This window comes from Spermophilus citellus (genome assembly GCF_964194105.1).
Source record: "Spermophilus citellus genome assembly, chromosome: 9".
Lineage (NCBI taxonomy): Eukaryota > Metazoa > Chordata > Mammalia > Rodentia > Sciuridae > Spermophilus > Spermophilus citellus.
This window is the reverse complement of record NC_138191.1, coordinates 132,519,868-132,537,372: the sequence shown is the minus strand read 5'-3', so window position 1 is coordinate 132,537,372 and position 17,505 is coordinate 132,519,868. Positions and strand designations below refer to the sequence as shown.

The 17,505-nt window shown below is 37.3% G+C and overlaps 1 protein-coding gene across 9 annotated transcripts in view; it reads left to right on the top strand.

Moving 5' to 3' along the window:
* KIF1B (kinesin family member 1B) overlaps window positions 1–17,505 on the top strand; it is a 150,091-nt gene that overhangs the window by 66,046 nt on the left and 66,540 nt on the right. For all 9 annotated transcript variants that reach the window (XM_081305730.1, XM_081305728.1, XM_081305729.1 and 6 more), the window contains 7 exons: window positions 6,588–6,667; window positions 7,903–7,978; window positions 11,642–11,721; window positions 12,195–12,301; window positions 13,349–13,432; window positions 13,796–13,976; window positions 14,096–14,168. In XM_081305730.1, the coding sequence (XP_081161856.1) occupies window positions 6,588–6,667; window positions 7,903–7,978; window positions 11,642–11,721; window positions 12,195–12,301; window positions 13,349–13,432; window positions 13,796–13,976; window positions 14,096–14,168 (681 nt within the window). The remainder of the gene's footprint in view (window positions 1–6,587; window positions 6,668–7,902; window positions 7,979–11,641; window positions 11,722–12,194; window positions 12,302–13,348; window positions 13,433–13,795; window positions 13,977–14,095; window positions 14,169–17,505) is intronic.

The window sequence follows — 17,505 nt, the reverse complement described above, 5'->3', positions numbered from 1 at the left end:
GGTACTCTTCATCTTTGCTCAGTGTTCCCAGGACTGCTGCTCATTCAGGGACAGTTGAACAATGACACTTGGACTGGTGATTAAAAGGCTCTTCACCACTACAAGTGAATTAAACTTAATAATTTAAGATGTCAGATATTTCATTTTGATTTTAGGTGAGGCTGAAAAAGTTTTATATGAAAAATGGGTTTCAGCTTTTTCCTTCTTGGTCATTCCACCTTTTCCCTTGGTATTTTACTCACTTCAAAAAGTGAGTAAAGGGGCTGGGGTTGTGGCTCAGTAGTAGAGCGCTTGCCTAGCACATGTGAGGTACTGGGTTCGATCCTTAGCACCACATAAAAATAAGTAAATAAAATAAAAGTAATGTGTCCATCTATACCTAAAAACGTTTTTTAAAAAAGTGAGTAAATATAACATTTAAAGTCCATATCCAGTGTGTTTTGTGTGGATATGTGCTAATTATGCAGCTTATTATATAGAAATGTTCAGTGTGTATTTATTTTTTTTAAGTTTATTTATTTTTTTGGTACCAGGGATTAACCACTGAGTCACATTCCCAGCCCCCTTTAAATAAAATATTTTATTTAGAGATAGGGTTTCGCTGAGTTGCTTAAGGCCTCACTAAGTTGCTGAGGCTGGCTTTGAACTTCTGATCCTCCTGCCTCAGACTCTTGAGCCGCTGGGATATCAGGTATGTGCCACTGAGCCAGGCTTTCTTTATTAACAGTTGAGTTGTTGCCTTTTACTTACTGTCCTCACTTGTTGAAAAGCAGAAATGAAACTTCAAAGCTCATTCCACTAGACCTTGATCTAATTGTGCATTCTACTGATTACTGTTCATGATTAAGAATCTCAGTACATGTTAAATGACTGTATCGTCCCTTGTACTCTAACTTTAAAAATACTTACCTTTAAATCTTGTGGGGGGGCAGTGGGGGGAGTGAGAAAATGATCTTGTTTCTTCCTCAGAAAGTGTGTGAAGTTCTGAAATGCCTGACAACTGAGAGTGAGTGAAAAGTCTTTCCATTCAAGGTTATAGGCTGCAGGGTGACTTCTGCTGTTGATAAAATTGACTTTGAAGTTTTACTGAGGACCTAGGTGAAGCCCTATGCAGAAGGCATCTTCATTCATGAATTTTCTCACAAATAAGCATCAGGGACTGCTGTAGTGTGCAGGCTCTGTTTGGAGCATGATGGGAAATAGGAGGCTCTGTGGGAAGGAGAAATGAGACCTCCCACTTACTGAATATTGAATATAAAGTGGTCAGTTCTTTGGGGATTTTGAATCTTACTATTTGCTTATTAAAGGCTTAGTGCACAAATGAGATTACCCTATTCTTTGACATTTGCCTTGGTACGAAAGAGAAATTTCTCCTTAACTGCCAAGTGGAACCAACTGAAAATAATGTCAGATGTTAGGAGTCAAGACATTAACTGGAATTAGGTTACCCAGTGTTTTCCAAATAGTTTCTAGGGAATAATGCTGCCATTATGCAGGGAGCTCTCTCTCCTGACCTTCCTACTTCCCATTAAAACAAAACAAAACTTTTATTTTAATCAGCAAATAAATTCCTCTAGTTTAATTCTCCTTTAAGACAACATAAATGAGATCTTCCCTTTTCCCTAGCTTTATTCTAGAGAGAAAATGGTTTCTTTACAGTGCAGCCCGGTAGTTCACTGAAGCATAAGTGCCTTCTTCTACTTTTATTTTGTGAGTGGTGAGAATTCTTTCGGATAGACCTGCATTTTAATGCTGCAGGCAGATAAGATCTTGCTTCCCTGAAGCAGGATAGCAGTTGCACAATGGACATGCCGGAGAATGTCTTGAAGCTGTGTTCCTGAGGTATGGCACTGCAGTAGGAAAATATTATAATGGAAACAGCAGTAGAGAACATGAATGCATTTTCCTAGCAGGTTATTTCTTTTTGCTTCTCGTTATGCTTTACTTAAGAAAAGATCAGTTAGTATACTAATTTTCACAGGCTAATGCTGCTTCTGTTTGTTGAATAGCCTGTTTTCATATGTAGCAAATATTTGATCCCTACAAACCTCTCTACAGAAAGAAAGTGATATGTAATTGTTGTTCATTTAAGTCACAGCTTAAACTGACTTAAATCGATTGCTTTCTTGTTCAATAGGCTTTGTGTGTGTGTGTGAGGGGGGTCTTGAGAATGGAACCCAGGGTCTTATGCATGCCTTACATGCATGAGCCACATCTCAGCCCCTTGTTGTTGTTTTCCCAGTACTGGGGATTAAATCCAGAGGTACTTTGCCACTGAGCTACATTCCCAGCCCTTTTTAAAATATATTTTTGATTTTGAAACGCCTCCCCAACTTGCTAAGACTGACCTCAAACTTTTGATCCTCCTGCCTCAGCCTCCTAAATCTCTGGAATTAATGGGCTCAATAATGTCTTAAACATGCAGCTTATAGGCATTGTGATGGCTGGTATTTATAGTCTGGCATCAAATTCAGTACTGTGAGTTCCATTGCTTAGGCTTTGCCCATAAATATTCACTACAAAAACGGGCAAGGGCAGACGCTGGGCTAAGTAGCCTGAGGGCCCCCAAACTTAGAGCTCACTTATAAGGCATGCTATATTCAGTACAATAAAACTTTGGCTATGTGATTCCTTTAAGGAATGTTTCATGTAGTAAGCATTTAACCTTTTACATATCAAAACCTAGGTCTGGGGGGCTGGGGATGTGGCTCAAGTGGTAGCGCACTCGCCTGGCATGCGTGTGGCCCGGGTTTGATCCTCAGCACCACATACAAACAAAGATGTTGTGTCCACTGAAAACTAAAAAATAAATATTAAAATTTTCTTAAAAAAAAAACAAAACCTAGGTCTGGGGATATAGCTCAGTGGTAGAGTGCTTACCTACATTGCAAGGCCCTGGATTCAGTCCCTAGCACCACCAAACAAAAACCCAAAACTCTCATTTAAGCATTTCATGGAAGTATTTTCTGTGTATTTCTCTACCTTGATAACTGAATCATCAAGAGAAATTAAATTGTGTAGCTGTATAAGCATAATTTGTTAACCAGTGCTATACAGATAACTACAGATGCAGACATGTATGATGTGAGAGCAAAGAGTTAACGCCACCTGAACCCAGCATTCCTTTGAGCTTAAAAAATTTCCTTATGTTTATTTGTCTTTGGATTTTTTTTTTTTTTTTTTTTTTTTTTTTTTTTTGGAGGGGTGGTTATCAGGGATTGAACTCAGGGGCACTCAACTACCGAGCCACATCCCAGCTCTATTTTTTGTATTTAGAGACAGGGTCTCACTGAGATGCTTAGTGCCTCACTGTTGCTTACGCTGGCTTTGAACCTACAATCCTCCTGTGTCAGCCTCCCAAGTGGCTGGGATAACGGGGGTGCATGGCAGGTTTTTTTTAAATGTAGTATATGCATATTTCCTCAAGCCCTCATTTCTGAACCATGAATCAACATTGCTGTTCCATCTCACATTAGGTTCCTTGGGTGGGTTATGGGCAGCTTTATACACTACCATACCTAGCTGCCTGCAGATGAAATTGACTTTTATACTAACAGCAGGGAACTATTGGCTACTCTGGGTTATTTGTCCACACTAAGTTTGTTGTTCAGGCTTGAAGGCAGACTATCCTTCAGTCTTTCTCTTATTGTGAGCTCTTTTGTAGATTATGTACTTGAAAAACTGTTGATTTTGCCTTATTTAAAGAAAGAACAGTAAGAGGAAACCCAGTTCAACCTGGCTCCGTGAGTAGTGTGGCCTTAGGTTAATCAATTAATCAAGTTAATCTTAAGTTGCCAGGCTGGGCAACTTAGACTGACTCAAAAATAAATTTTAAAAAGTGTGGGATGGGGATGTAGCTTAGTGGTAGAGCCTTTACCTAGCTTGCACATGATCCTGGATTTAATTGTTTGTACCGCAAAAACAAACAAAACCCCTTATTTGTCAGTTTGTATTCCCTAATCAATGTAGGTGGTTTGTAGGCTGCCTTATTTATTTATTTTTTATACCTTTATTTTGTTTATTCATTTATTTTTTTCCCACAATACCTTTATTTCATTTATTTTTATGTGATGCTAAGGATCAAACCCAGTGCCTCACATGTGCAAGACAAGCTCTCTACCGCTGAGTCACAACCCCAGCCCCTTGTGGGCTGCTTTTTACTCAGTATTAAATCAGGTGATTTGCTCAGGTCGTCCTGTACCATTGTTTTCAGTTTTCACTTTGTAGGTTCTACCTACCTCTGTTAAAAGCCTAAAATTAATGTGTGTTGTGGTGTCAAGTTGTGTTACACTTGCTGTTTAGAGTACTGTACAGGAGAATGTAATACCACTCCATTAGCTATGGAGTAAATTCTGTGGTGCTTTAGATAGGTAGCTTTGATCACTTGGGATCAGGCAAGCATCCTTTCATGGACTTCTCACTCCGTGCTGGAATCGTATGGGTTTGTCTTCATTGCCTCCTCCTAGTTTGGCATTTTGGTTCCCCGATAAGCTTTGTAGTGGCAGGTGCTCTGCCTGGTTATCATTGCTCCTTGAGGATACTGATGCTATTCAGGTAGTGGTGCTAGCCCTTCACTTCACTCTGTATGTGCACTGTGGACCAAGAAGAGCCAATTTATGTAGTTTTTGCCACCTTTGCACAACCCCCACAACAGATTTGTTCTAGCTTCTCCCGCTATGTAACCAGCTCTTTTTTTTTTTTTTTCTTAATAGCATTGGAGATTAAACCCAGGCATATGGTACCACTAAGCTACATCTCCAGCCCTTTTTATTTTTCATTTTGAGACAGTGTCTGGCTTCATTACCGAGGCTGGCCTTGAACTTGTGATTGTTCTGTGGTAGCCTTTGAGTCTCTGGATTACGGCCATGCACCACTGTGCACAGTTGCCCTGCTGTTTCTTTGATCTGGTTTGCTCTTTGCCTAGCTTTACTAGTTGTTCTTTCTCTTTTCTTTTAAACCATGCTGTCCTGTTTGTTTCTCTTGACTCCTGAAATTCCTGTAGCTGCTGCTTGAGTCTTTCCTTGTGGCATTTTAATGTGTTCCCTTTCTTTTGCCTTTGGTGTATTTTTGGTTTTGATATTAATTGGAATTAATTATTCCAATGGTGGAATTATTCTGGAAACCCAGAAGTTCCAGAAAACCATACTCTAGACACCTTAGGGTTTATTGTGTTTGCTATTCATAGTTTATTTTTATGTAGATGATTATGTTTTAGGATCTCAGAGGCCTCTTAAAGTAATCTGTTAAATGAATCATATGGTGATGTATTTTGTGGACTGTAAGACTTGTCCTCATTAATCACTACTATTACTGACATTAACTGTCATCATCATCATTATCACCTGATTTTGTGATTTTTGTCCTCATGACTAACATTTGCTCCTGCTTTTGTGTATGTTTCTTTCCCCTTTTTTGAATCCCCTTTCCCTCCATTCTTGACCCTACTTGTTCTTCATTTCTCCATGTGAGCATTACTCATCCCCAGTTCACCTCTCTCACAGACAACTGAGTGCTTCCGTTCTGGTTCTTAGCACACTGTTGTTAGCTCCTACCATACCCATTCTCAGTTCTCAGACATGTAGCCACACAGTTGTCCCTCCTCACATCTTCTTGTGGCAACTTTTGCTCCTCCCCTTATCTCTGCTCACGTGGAACCTAGCCAGTGGCCTATCTGAATAGACTCACTTTAGATTGCATCCACACCTGCCCTTCCCCATTCTTTCTTTTCCTTGCTTTATTGTACTCCAGAACACTATGGTTTGATATACTGTGTACTTTTTTTTTTTAAATTTGTACAATACATTTATTTTGTTTTTTTTATGTGGTGCAGAGGATTGAACCCAGGGCCTCGCACATGCTAGACGAGCACTCTACTGCTGAGTCACAACCCCAGCCCCCTGTGTACTTATTGATCAAAATTATCTTGGTGTCTTTACTAGAATATAAGTCTCAAGAAGGCAGGCATTTTGTTCCTGACATTCTCTAGTTACCTAGAACAGGGCTTAGCATATAGTAGGGTTATACATTATTATCAAGTAAGTTATCAATTACTTCTCTCTCTCCTTAGGATATAGTTAGAAAGCAGAAAACACATTTTAGTTCTTACATTTGTAAGATGTAACGAGTACTTGGCAAGTGATTGACACTTCAGTGGCTATAGGAGATTTAATAAAATGCCTTTTTATATTGATTATTAGAAATCCTTCCTTTTAGGGAAGGGTATTATGTTACAATGAAATTATTGTGAGTCAAAAGCAATTAATACCTTTGGAGACTTTATTCTTTTGTAGAGGTGGTTGTCAGAAAAAGTATTTTGGGATGTTAGCATTACCTTTCTGTATGTAGGCCCACACTTGGAGACAGGTATTTTAATTAAAACTTAGAGAATTTATATGTTTGAGGCTGACATATAATCTTTAGCCTAATCTTTAGCATTCTTACCTTACATGTTAAAAAAGAAAAAAGCCTCATCACTTTACATTCAGCTCCATATCCTCAAAGGGCACAATCTTTTTTTTGCTTTCCTTCTTGAACATGGTACATTAAATTGAAAGACTGCCACTTTAACTATGTACTTCCTTTCTTAGGAATCAGAGAAGATCATTGCTGAGTTGAATGAAACCTGGGAGGAGAAGCTTCGTAAAACAGAGGCCATCAGAATGGAGAGGTCAGGAGATTAAAATCTGGGAATGTTTCTAAGTTTTTTGGGGCATTTGGGTTTCTTTTATTGTAAAAAAAAGATGAAATGGAAGTTAAAAACAGCCTAGTATGGTGGTGCACACCTGAAAGGAGGCTGAGACAGGAGGATTGCAAGTTCCAGACCAGCCTGGGCAACTTAGACCCTGTTTCAAAATAAAAAATATAAAAAGAGCTGGGGATGTATCTCAGTTGTAGAGCGCCCCTAGAATAATCCTTAATACTAGGAGGGGAAAAAAGTTCAGCGAAGAACTTCCCCTCCTAAAACACAAGACAAATTATCAATCGGGCTGGGACTTGCAGCCAGTCGGATATACACTTTCAAGAGAAGTCCATATATTTAAAGGTTTTCAGTGGAATCATGTGCATAATAGTTACCATACTACCTGTTGCTGTGGCATAAAAATGGAACAAATTGAGGAAGAGTATTTCTTCGCAGAGAGTAGACTACCTTTGACAAAGGCCCAAATCCAAAGAGCTATTCTGACCACTGTCTTTCACTATATCCCTTTTCTACTGTAAAGTGATGAGCATAAGCCAAAATGGTACTTTCGCTATTGGAATAAATATATACTTAAAAAATATCAAGTTTCTTTCTTCCCCCTTCACAAGAAGATGAGGTGGGATCAAGTTCTAATGTACTGATATAGTAAATGTAACAAAAAATTTTCTTATTTGTTTTAGAGATTTTAAGCTAGAATTACTGAATCAAAATGAATGGTGGGCATGGGTATATAAATAACATTTGAGAAAATCATATTTATAGACCATATTCCATATATCCAAGTCATTTCCTTAGATTCTGGGTGTTTCTTTGAGTTTATGAATTTCTGTCTGTCTCCAAAATCAGATGAGGCAAAGGATTTTTTTGTTTTTGTTTTTTATTTTTTTGTGATACTGGAGGTTGAACCCAGGGCCTTGTGCATGCTTGGCAAGCATTCCATCCTTGAGCTACAGGCTGACAGTTATCTGGGTGACTAGAACTTTTATACTGGAGTATTTACTTTGGGCTGTTTGTCTTAAAAATAATTTTTCATTATTGATGAGATAAGCACATAATTCCATATTTGCATTACCAACTCTAGATTTGACTAATTGTTTTTTGCTTTATATACTTTATCAAACTTTATTTTTCAGTTTTTATCTGACTGATTTAATTGACATTTTGGTATAAGTATTTAATTTACTTGAACTTGTTTTTTCCAGAGAGGCCTTGTTGGCTGAGATGGGAGTTGCCATTCGAGAAGATGGAGGAACTCTAGGGGTTTTCTCACCTAAAAAGGTAGGAAACAATGTATAAATTCTGCTTGGGGGTTAGGAATTATAGCTTAGTGGGAGAGTACTTGCCTAGGATGCTCAAAGCCCTGGATTCAGTACCTCACTCTGCCAAAAAAAAAAAAAAAAAAAAGAGAGAGAGAGAGAGAAAGGGCCAGAAATGGTGATGTATGCCTATAATCCCAGTGGCTTGGAAGGCTGAGGCAAGAGGATCACAAGTTCAAAGCCATCCTTGGCAACTAAGTGAAGCCCTAGGCAATTTAGTGAGACCCTGTCTCAAAATAAAAAATAAACAGGGTTGGGGGTGTGGCTCAGTGGTAAGGCACCCCTGGGTTCCAACCCCAGTACCCAAAAGAGAGAGAAAAACACTGAATTGGTAAGTGGTTACTTTGTCTTTCAATGCTGATCTTTACTCCTCCTCTTTTTTATCTTGTTATTTGGAATAATTTCAGAAATTTCTGATTTCATTTCATAGTATGGTATTAAAAGACAAGGGCACCCTGTTTCCAAAATACCTATCCTGGTTACAAAAAAAACAAAAACAAACAAACAAACAAAAAAACACTCAGAGGCCACAAATCTGTACCTTTTGGTTGTCTTCATTGTTGCTTTCTTTTAAATTTCCAATGTAATCTAGCACACTGTGCTTCAGTTTGGCTACTCTTTCTATGTACGTTTCCCCCACAGAAGTCATCAACTCTGCTCTATAATTTTTTGGAACCAATTTCAACTGTTCAGGTTTGTGTAGAAAAATACTGCTCCAGTGATTTATATTATTTATAGCCATTATACTGAGTAAAGCAGTTCCAGCCCTTATCCTTTGAGACTTCTTTTCTCCCTTCTTTGTTTTCTTTCTTTTTCCCCTTCAATTTTCTTAAGATTTCAGTAGTTACTTTCCTAACTCCATAATCATAGTAGTAGAGTAGTTTGATACCTTTAACTAATTAGATTTGTAAGTTGTCTTTTTTTTGTTGTTTTTTCATATTAGTTGCTACTTAGTTACTGTTCAATACTGGAAAACCAATACTATAAGATTCTTTTATGTACTTGTTTATGTGACAATGATGGAACATCTACATTGATGTACAAAGCATATATTTCATACCACTAAAGAATGGCCATTCAGTGCTGGGGTTGTAGGTCAGTGGTAGAGCACTTGCCCGACACATGAGACACTGGGTTCGATCCTTAGCACCACATAAAAATAAATAAATAAAAATAAAGATATTGTGTCAATGTACAACTAAATATATATACAAAAAGAATGGCCCTTCATTTCAAATGACCTCAAACTAGCCAATTAAGACATCTTTACACATAGTTTTGGAACAGAGATCTCTTTAGGTTAGAGTAGAAGAAGGAGGGAATTTTGAATTGGTACTTTTCTGTCTCACAGTTGGAGACATTATTGTGATTTTTGTGAGAATTCTTCTGGTTAGGTTTTTTTATCATGGTCACATAAATAACATTTTTACAAATTCCAATGTGTCATTTTTCAACAAAAAAGATTGAATTAGGACAGGGGTTGTGGCTCAGTGGTAGAGTGCTTGCTCAACATGTGTGAGGCCCTGTGTTTGATTCTCAGCACTGTATATAAATAAATAAAATAAATGTCCATTGACAATTAAAAAATTAAAATACGATTGATTTAAAGATAATTTAGAGGGCTGAGTTTGTAGCTCAGTGGTAGCGGGCTTGCCTAGCATGCGTGACGCACTGGGTTCAATTCTCAGCACCACATATAAATAAAATAAAAATAAAGGTCTGTCAACAACTAAAAAAGTATTTAAAAAAATAAAGAAATTTAGAGGGGTTGGGGTTGTGGCTCAGTGCTAGAGTACTTGCCTAGCATGTGTGACGCACTGGGTTTGATTCTCAGTACCACATATAAATAAATAAAGGTTCATGAACAACTGGAAAAAAATATATATATACACACACATATTATAAAACTAGAGCAATAAGTATTTTGTATGTTTAAATATCAGTGTTTTTATTACTTTTCCCTTCAGTAACACATGTATTTATTCAGATATATTACCTATAATGGTAGATATTTTAGCAGTTACAGTTTTGATAGCATTTAGATTGTGTATATATCTAAAGGTATTTAATAATATCTTGTAGTGTTAAAAACTGAGGGGAGAGGGGCTGGGGTTGTGGCTCAGCATGTGTGAGGCACTGGATTTGTTTCTCAGCACCACATAAAAATAAATAAAATATGGGATGGGGCTGTGGCTCATTGGTAAAGCGCTTGCCTAGCATGCCTGAGGCACTGGGTTCGATCCTCCACACCACATAAAAACAAACAAACAAATAAATAAATACAAATAAATAAATAAAACTTAAAAAAAAACTGAGGGGAGGGACTAGGCTGTAGCTTGGTGGTAGGGCACTTGCCTAGTATGTGCACGGCTGGGGATTTCATTCCCAGTATCACCAAAAAAATTGTGGGGAAATTTTTTGTAACAACTTATAAAACTTATGATATTTAATGTGAATCATCAATAACTTGAACAAATATTGTGATATAAACAATAAAAGATTCCAAAGACATCTCTACTTCCAAAGCATTTTCTTGCCCACCTTGCTTTAACTTTCTTCGTTTCCTCAGGAAAGGGAGGGAGAGACCATTGACCACCTCCAAATTTAGTTTTTTTTAAAAATAAATTTTTAGATGTTGATGGACCTTTATTTTATTCATTTATTTATATGCAGTGTTGAGAATCGAACCCAGTGCCTCACATATGCTAGGCAATTAATTGTTCTACCACTGAGCCACAACCCCAGCCCCTCCAAACATAATTTTAAAACCTGTTTCTGATAATCTCTTTTTCTTAGTCCAAAGAGGAGACTTAAAGAATGCTACCCACAGAGGGCTTAGACTCTCTCAAACAAGCCGGGTTCTTAAGCACAGAGGTGGATGGTAGTGGAGATGGAGAGAGGTTTTCCAGTTTCCTTTTAACCATCTTTGGCAGTCCTTTTCTTTACCTTGTCATCTGACTCTTTTTTCGTTTTTCCACATTTGCTGGCATACTCTTGAGTAGATTTTGACCCCGAGGCCATGTGACATATTTTTGGATTCCAGTGGGGTCTTTTCACCAAAGAAGGTTGGTTTTTAAAACATTTTAGAAACATTAGAGTTAGTTGAAAAGAATTTTTAGAAGGTGTTATTATTGAATTTTAGAAATTTCAGTTTTTACATGTTTTTTTAAGGTAAAGAGAAATAAAGTAAAGACAATAACTGGGACCATGGAAGAACTGATGTTAATTATAAGAGGTGGCAAGGGATGGGGTAAATTTGAATAAAAGTAAATGAAAAATTAAATCTTTTGCAATTTTTGCCCATGCAGTTACAAAGATTATAATTAACTGACCCAGAGAATCATTCTGTTTTGATTTTTTTTCTTTGTGTTCACTATGCTTTGACCCTAAGAACTGGGTCTTGTTCTTTATCCCAGAACTCATGTAATAGAATGCATGGGTGTGGTATAGGGAGGCCTGAAGAGAGTGTTTTCTCTTTATTATAGCTTTAGAACTAGTAATGAAAGATCTTCTTCAGACTATGTGGGGAAATCTGAGAAGCCTGGCCTCCTGTGGGCTCCTGTTGTTACTGTATCCCTTCTTATGGTGCCTTTCTCCAAACTGATAATCTGTAATCTTTTTTCAGACCCCACATCTTGTTAATCTTAATGAAGACCCACTAATGTCCGAATGCCTGCTTTATTACATCAAAGATGGAATTACAAGGTATATTGGTGTCTGATTTTGGTCAATGTTTTCTTTTTTCCCTAGGTGATTGTTCTTTGAAAAACAATTTTCAAAATGATTTGCTGTTTATCGTATCTGAAACCATTATGAACTTTACTCTTTCAAAATGATGTATGCAAGTGGAAACAGCTAACAGTTTTTCTCTAGAAGACCCTAAATGAAACTTTTCCTTTTAACACCTTGTATGAATTCATTCGGGAGTTTAGTTCGCTCATATATTTATTGTGCTGTACAAGTTATATTGGTGTATGGTTCTCCCTGGTTTCTTATTCTCATGTAGGGAGGTTCATTATACAGGAGAATAGAATTTGCAATTGAAAGCTTTGGAAAGAAAAAAAGCGATAGGTTTTCTTGTACATTCCAAAGCATATTCTTTGGGAGAAAGAGGTTCATTGTTTCTAAGTGCTTTTTGTGTCTGAATTTCCCTGGGAAACACTTTCTCTTGTGTTCAGGGTTGGCCAAGCAGATGCTGAGCGGCGCCAGGACATAGTACTGAGTGGGGCCCACATTAAAGAGGAGCATTGTATCTTCCGGAGTGAGAGAAACAACAGTGGTGAAGGTGAGAGTTCCTGGTTTGAGTTTCTTTTGTAATTTTTTATTCTATAGTATGAGAAGTCCTTAAGACTTGGTATTCCCTGTCTCTGTTAGTGGTACTTGTTATATAATCTTATTCTGAAATATGGAGGAAGCTGGGATGCTTATAAATTCGGGAAAGGACATAGCTACTTTACATGAAAATAGCATGGACAAAAGGAGCCCTTTGGTTACTGCCAAGAACTGAGCAGGACATAAGCAGTTAGGCTTGGTCTTGAATGTTAATTATTTAATAGAAAAGTAAGAGAAGAGTAAATATCCAGGATAATAGGAGATTTGAAGAACTTCAAGTCATAGCTGAGTAGATTTTCTTTTCTTTTTTCTTTCTCTCTCTGTCTTTCTTTCATCCATCCATCCATAGGGGAGAAAAAGTTGATCTGATTTTTGCCTGGGCTATTAACAAAACAGCAATAATCTAATGGTATTTTTGTGTTGGTATTCTGGCTTCTTCCCTTAACTGAAATATTAGCTTTTAATCTTGAGTTTCTGGTTATTACCTACATCTCAAACTTAACATTTCTTTTTCTTTTCTTTTTTTTTTTTTAAAGAGAGAGTGAGAGACTAGAGAGAGAGAGAGAGAGAATTTTTAATATTTATTTTTTAGTTCTCGGCGGACACAACATCTTTGTTGGTATGTGGTGCTGAGAATCGAACCCGGGCCGCACGCACGCCAGGCGAGCGCGCTACCGCTTGAGCCACATCCCCAGCCCTCAAACTTAACATTTCTAATGGTTTTTTGTTTTATTGACTGAACTGTCAGAATATTATTGAAACTAATATTTCCTATCTTCTTCAGAGGTATATAAAATTTAGTTTAATACTTCTCTCTTAGCTCCAGACAACTTCTAGTGTTACAACTAATTATACCCAAAAAGAAGTACCTTATAGATGCTTTAGCCACTTGATTGGTTGTAGGAGTCTATTCTAATTACCATAAGTCCTGATGATCAATTGTTTTCCATTAGTAATTACATTGGTTTGTGGTGATAACATCAGTTTGTGTTCCTCCTAGTTATTGTAACCCTGGAGCCCTGTGAGCGCTCAGAAACCTATGTGAATGGCAAAAGGGTGACCCAGCCTGTTCAGTTGCGCTCAGGTGAGACTGGGAGAGGTTTGAAGTCTTCAGCAGTATGCAGATGGCTTGTGTGAGCAACTCTCAGATTTTTCTTTTTCTTTGTAATTTTTATTTTTTGTGGTGTTGAGGATTGAACCCAGAGAGCCTCATGCGTGCTAGGCAAGCTCTCCACTATTGAGCCACATCCCCAGCCTGCTACTCTCACTTTTGACTCTATTATTGTTGGCACTAGAATTATGTTCTTGTAAAATGTCAGAAGCTTTAAGGGAGTGGGGTTATTAAACTAGAAACTACACATTTTAAAAATTATTTCTTTAAAAAATGAAAGTAAAATTTTAAAAAATTTAAAAATGATTTCTTAACCCTATTTCTGTTTTGTGCTAGGAAACCGCATCATCATGGGTAAAAACCACGTTTTTCGTTTTAATCATCCGGAACAAGCACGGGCTGAGCGGGAGAAGACTCCCTCAGCTGAGACCCCGTCTGAGCCTGTGGACTGGACTTTTGCCCAGAGAGAGCTTCTGGAGAAACAAGGAATTGATATGAAACAGGAGATGGAGAAAAGGTAACCCACAAATATATGGCCCACATGACTTTCTCTTCAACAATAATATATTTGTGAAGCCACTCAGTGACTTCATAATTTATTCTTTCTTGTTATATACTTTTATTTTTTCCTTTTAGGTTACAAGAGATGGAGATCCTGTACAAAAAGGAAAAAGAAGAAGCAGATCTTCTCTTGGAGCAGCAAAGACTGGTAGGAATCTGTCCTGAATCTGCTAGCATTAGGAAAGGGTAGCTGCTCCATACCTTCCCTGTGCCCACTGAGGAGCTTTTGTGGCTCTCATTGTGTCACACACTCTTCTTTCATTTTCTTAATGGAGGACTAACTTAAATCTCCTGGCAACTTTAGCCTGAACAACTGTTCATAGAGGTACTATTTTGTGCCTTTTATGTCTTAAAGTCAAATCTTTACTTCTGTCACAATCAGGGGCTTTTTCTATCACAGTCTCAAATAGTGAGAATTTTTCTGGTACCTTTGCCTTTTGGGTAGTGATTTTTGAATCAATAGTGATCCTTTTAATAATTACTCTGAATATTGAATTTGGTGGGAGTTTGCCTTGGTTTTGTTTCTGATCACCTGATAGTACTAATTCTCTGCTCTTGGGCTGACTTGGGGATTGTTCTTGTGCTGGGCAGATCTTTTTTTTTTTTTTCTTTGTAAGTTAAACTGTGTCTAAAAGTGATGCTGCACAGTTGCATGTGTTAATCCTTTTCTGTTCCCCTGCATGGAGTCTGAATTCTTAATAAGATTCTCAGTGGCATGAGTGATAACAGTGGGAACAGGGGCTGCAGACCCACCTCAGACAGGAGAGGGAAGTTGCCGTCTTTGGAAAGGATTTGGGTGCACAGCTGGAAAGCCAGTTGAAGGTACCAGCTCTAATGCTAATGGCTTTAGCATTTTATTATGCAAATTGATTTCCAAGGTTTGATAGTAACTAACTCATGAATAAATTGATCTGTTAGTAGATTTTCATTTTTAAAGGCAACCAAGTTTGAATAACAAAGCTCTGGTTATAAGAAGCTCCTTGACATTCATTTGATGTGCAAGAAAAAAGTGTTAACTAACCTGTGGATGCAGATTAGGAAATTCTCATTTTTTAAGATTCACGGGTCTTTCCTTATATAAGGAGCATTAGGGAGAAAGCTGGAGCATTGGCTTCTTCGCTTAACACCCTTATGTAGCCATGTTCTGTGCTTTGAAGAAAATGGGACTATTGTTTAATGGGGCAAAAAAGCCAAGGACTCTAGCAAAAGGCAGCCTTTTCAAGGAATTCAGTTTTCAGGCTTGGTAGTGGCTTAAACTAGTTCATTTGTTGTCTTGGAAATTATAGGAAAGCCCCCAAAGGGCAAATCAGATGTTTAGGGCAAGATAATATCAGTGTTAACATATAAGAGTCTTCCTCTAGGAGGCCCACTTGAAATTAGCTTCGACAAAAACAGAGATTTAGCTACGTTATGGTTAGGGCTTGAAAGGTTTGTGTCACATGAAGAAAGCCTTTTATCATAATGATGTAGTATAATTTAATTACATGTCTCTGATGGTTTATGAGAGATCAAATGAGGACAGGTGTAATTAAGCTGTATTTGTAATTAGCAATAGGGTTTTGTGATTTTATAGTGCTTGATAATTTACAAAGAACATCCATCATTTTATTTGATCCTTGAAACCACCCTGTTTGGTACATGTGTATATAAATAAAATCCTAGTTTATAGTTGAGGAAATTCAGTTAAAAAAAATTTAAAAACTGCCCCCAAAACCCAAACTACTTTCTTGCCCTTGTCCATTTTTGAACCCTGCTAAATCATGGATCTGAGGCTTGAACCTTGGGTCTTGTGATTTGCTCAAATGTTCTGTCCATTAGAGCAGTGCTTCTCAACCTCCTGGGAATCTTGTTAAATTATAGCTGCTTGTTGAGTAGGTCTGGGGTAGGATTTGTGATTCTGTACTTCTAACTAATTCCTGGGTGATGCCAATTCTATTGGTTTGGGACTCTACTTTGGGTAACTAGGCACAAAAAGAATAATGATGCCTGGTGCTCTCTATAACCCAGAGTTAGTAATCATTCTGTGCCACAAAATAAAGACACTGACCATTAAATAAAAAGAAAGCAAATGTCTCTAAGTCATATTTAGCTTCTAAGGGATGTATATAGTCCGCAGAAAACCAGTTTTGGTTATTATTTGCTCTGTGTGTCTGAAAGTAAGCTGGTATTTCCGGAGCAGCTTTTTGCCATGGAATGTGCTTTCCTCTCCAAAAATCCAGCTGTCTATTCTACTTGTTTCTTCTTTTCTTCTTTGAGATACTAGAGATTGAACTCATGGGTACTCTTCCACTGAGCTGCATCCCCAGACCTTTTTATTTTATTTTATTTGAGACAGGATCTCACTAAGTTGCAAGGCTGTCCTTGAACCACTTGAGATCATCCCTACCTTAGCCTCCTGAGTACACCACCATGCCCAGCTTCTACTTCAGTTTCTTGATCTCAAGAGGAACTGATTCTTAACACTTTAGCCTGAAGAATATCATAATACCAATAACATTATTGTATGGAAATGTATTTTTATGACTGTTTATCAGTCAACCAAATGATAATAGTTATAATATGCCCTGTGAGTAGATTGAAAGGACAAAAAAGAAATTATTATTCAATAAATCTTTATCTAATGTTTATTATGTAATTTTTTTTTTTTTTTTTTTTTTTTTTGCCTAATGACAACATTAAAAAATCGAATTTAGGGGGCTGGAGATGTAGCTCAGTGGTAGAGCATTCGTTTAGCATGTGTAAGGCCCTGGGTTCAATCTCCAGCACTGAAAAAAGTAAATAAATGAGTGAATAAAAAGTGGAGTTCAGGCTCCTAAGTTTCTGTGTTGATAGGTTCCCCAAATGTGTCTCATTCCTATGTTACTGAGCATTCCCTCTGACAGTTGGTGCTTCATCAGATAACCTTGTCCTTTTATGCTTCTGTTTTGGGTCTCTTCTGTCATTTGAATAACCTCTTTGTAGGGTCTCTTCAGGAGACCCCACTTTGCATTTGTTATTTAATGAAAACTGAAAGGTTATTTAGTGACTTGTGAAGTGGCCAAACCTGAGTAGTTTTTCTAACCCTGTAATTAGTGAACCTAGATATCTTTAAAACATCTTTTTGACATGAGATAGGACTTACATTTTTGGCACCTAAACTTTACCTACAGTATGTGATAGAGTCAGTGTGTGATAAGGTGTTACATTTGAACTGTGAAGAGTACATATTCTACAGAGTTCATTTGGCAGTGTTTTAGAAAGAGAAAATTATGACCATTTGATATAACTTTGAGTTCTTTTGGATTTTTGTAGACTCTCATTTTATGTTTTATTTTATAGTTTAAAGGTATAACTTTTATATTATAAGCCTGGTATTAAAGCAGTGATTAGAATAGTTGTCATTTCCTAAATTAGAAAATATTCATTTCATCCCTAAGTTATTTTAAGAGGAAAAGAAAAACAGCCAGTAACAATAAATGATGGTTGTCAATTATGTGGGAAGAATC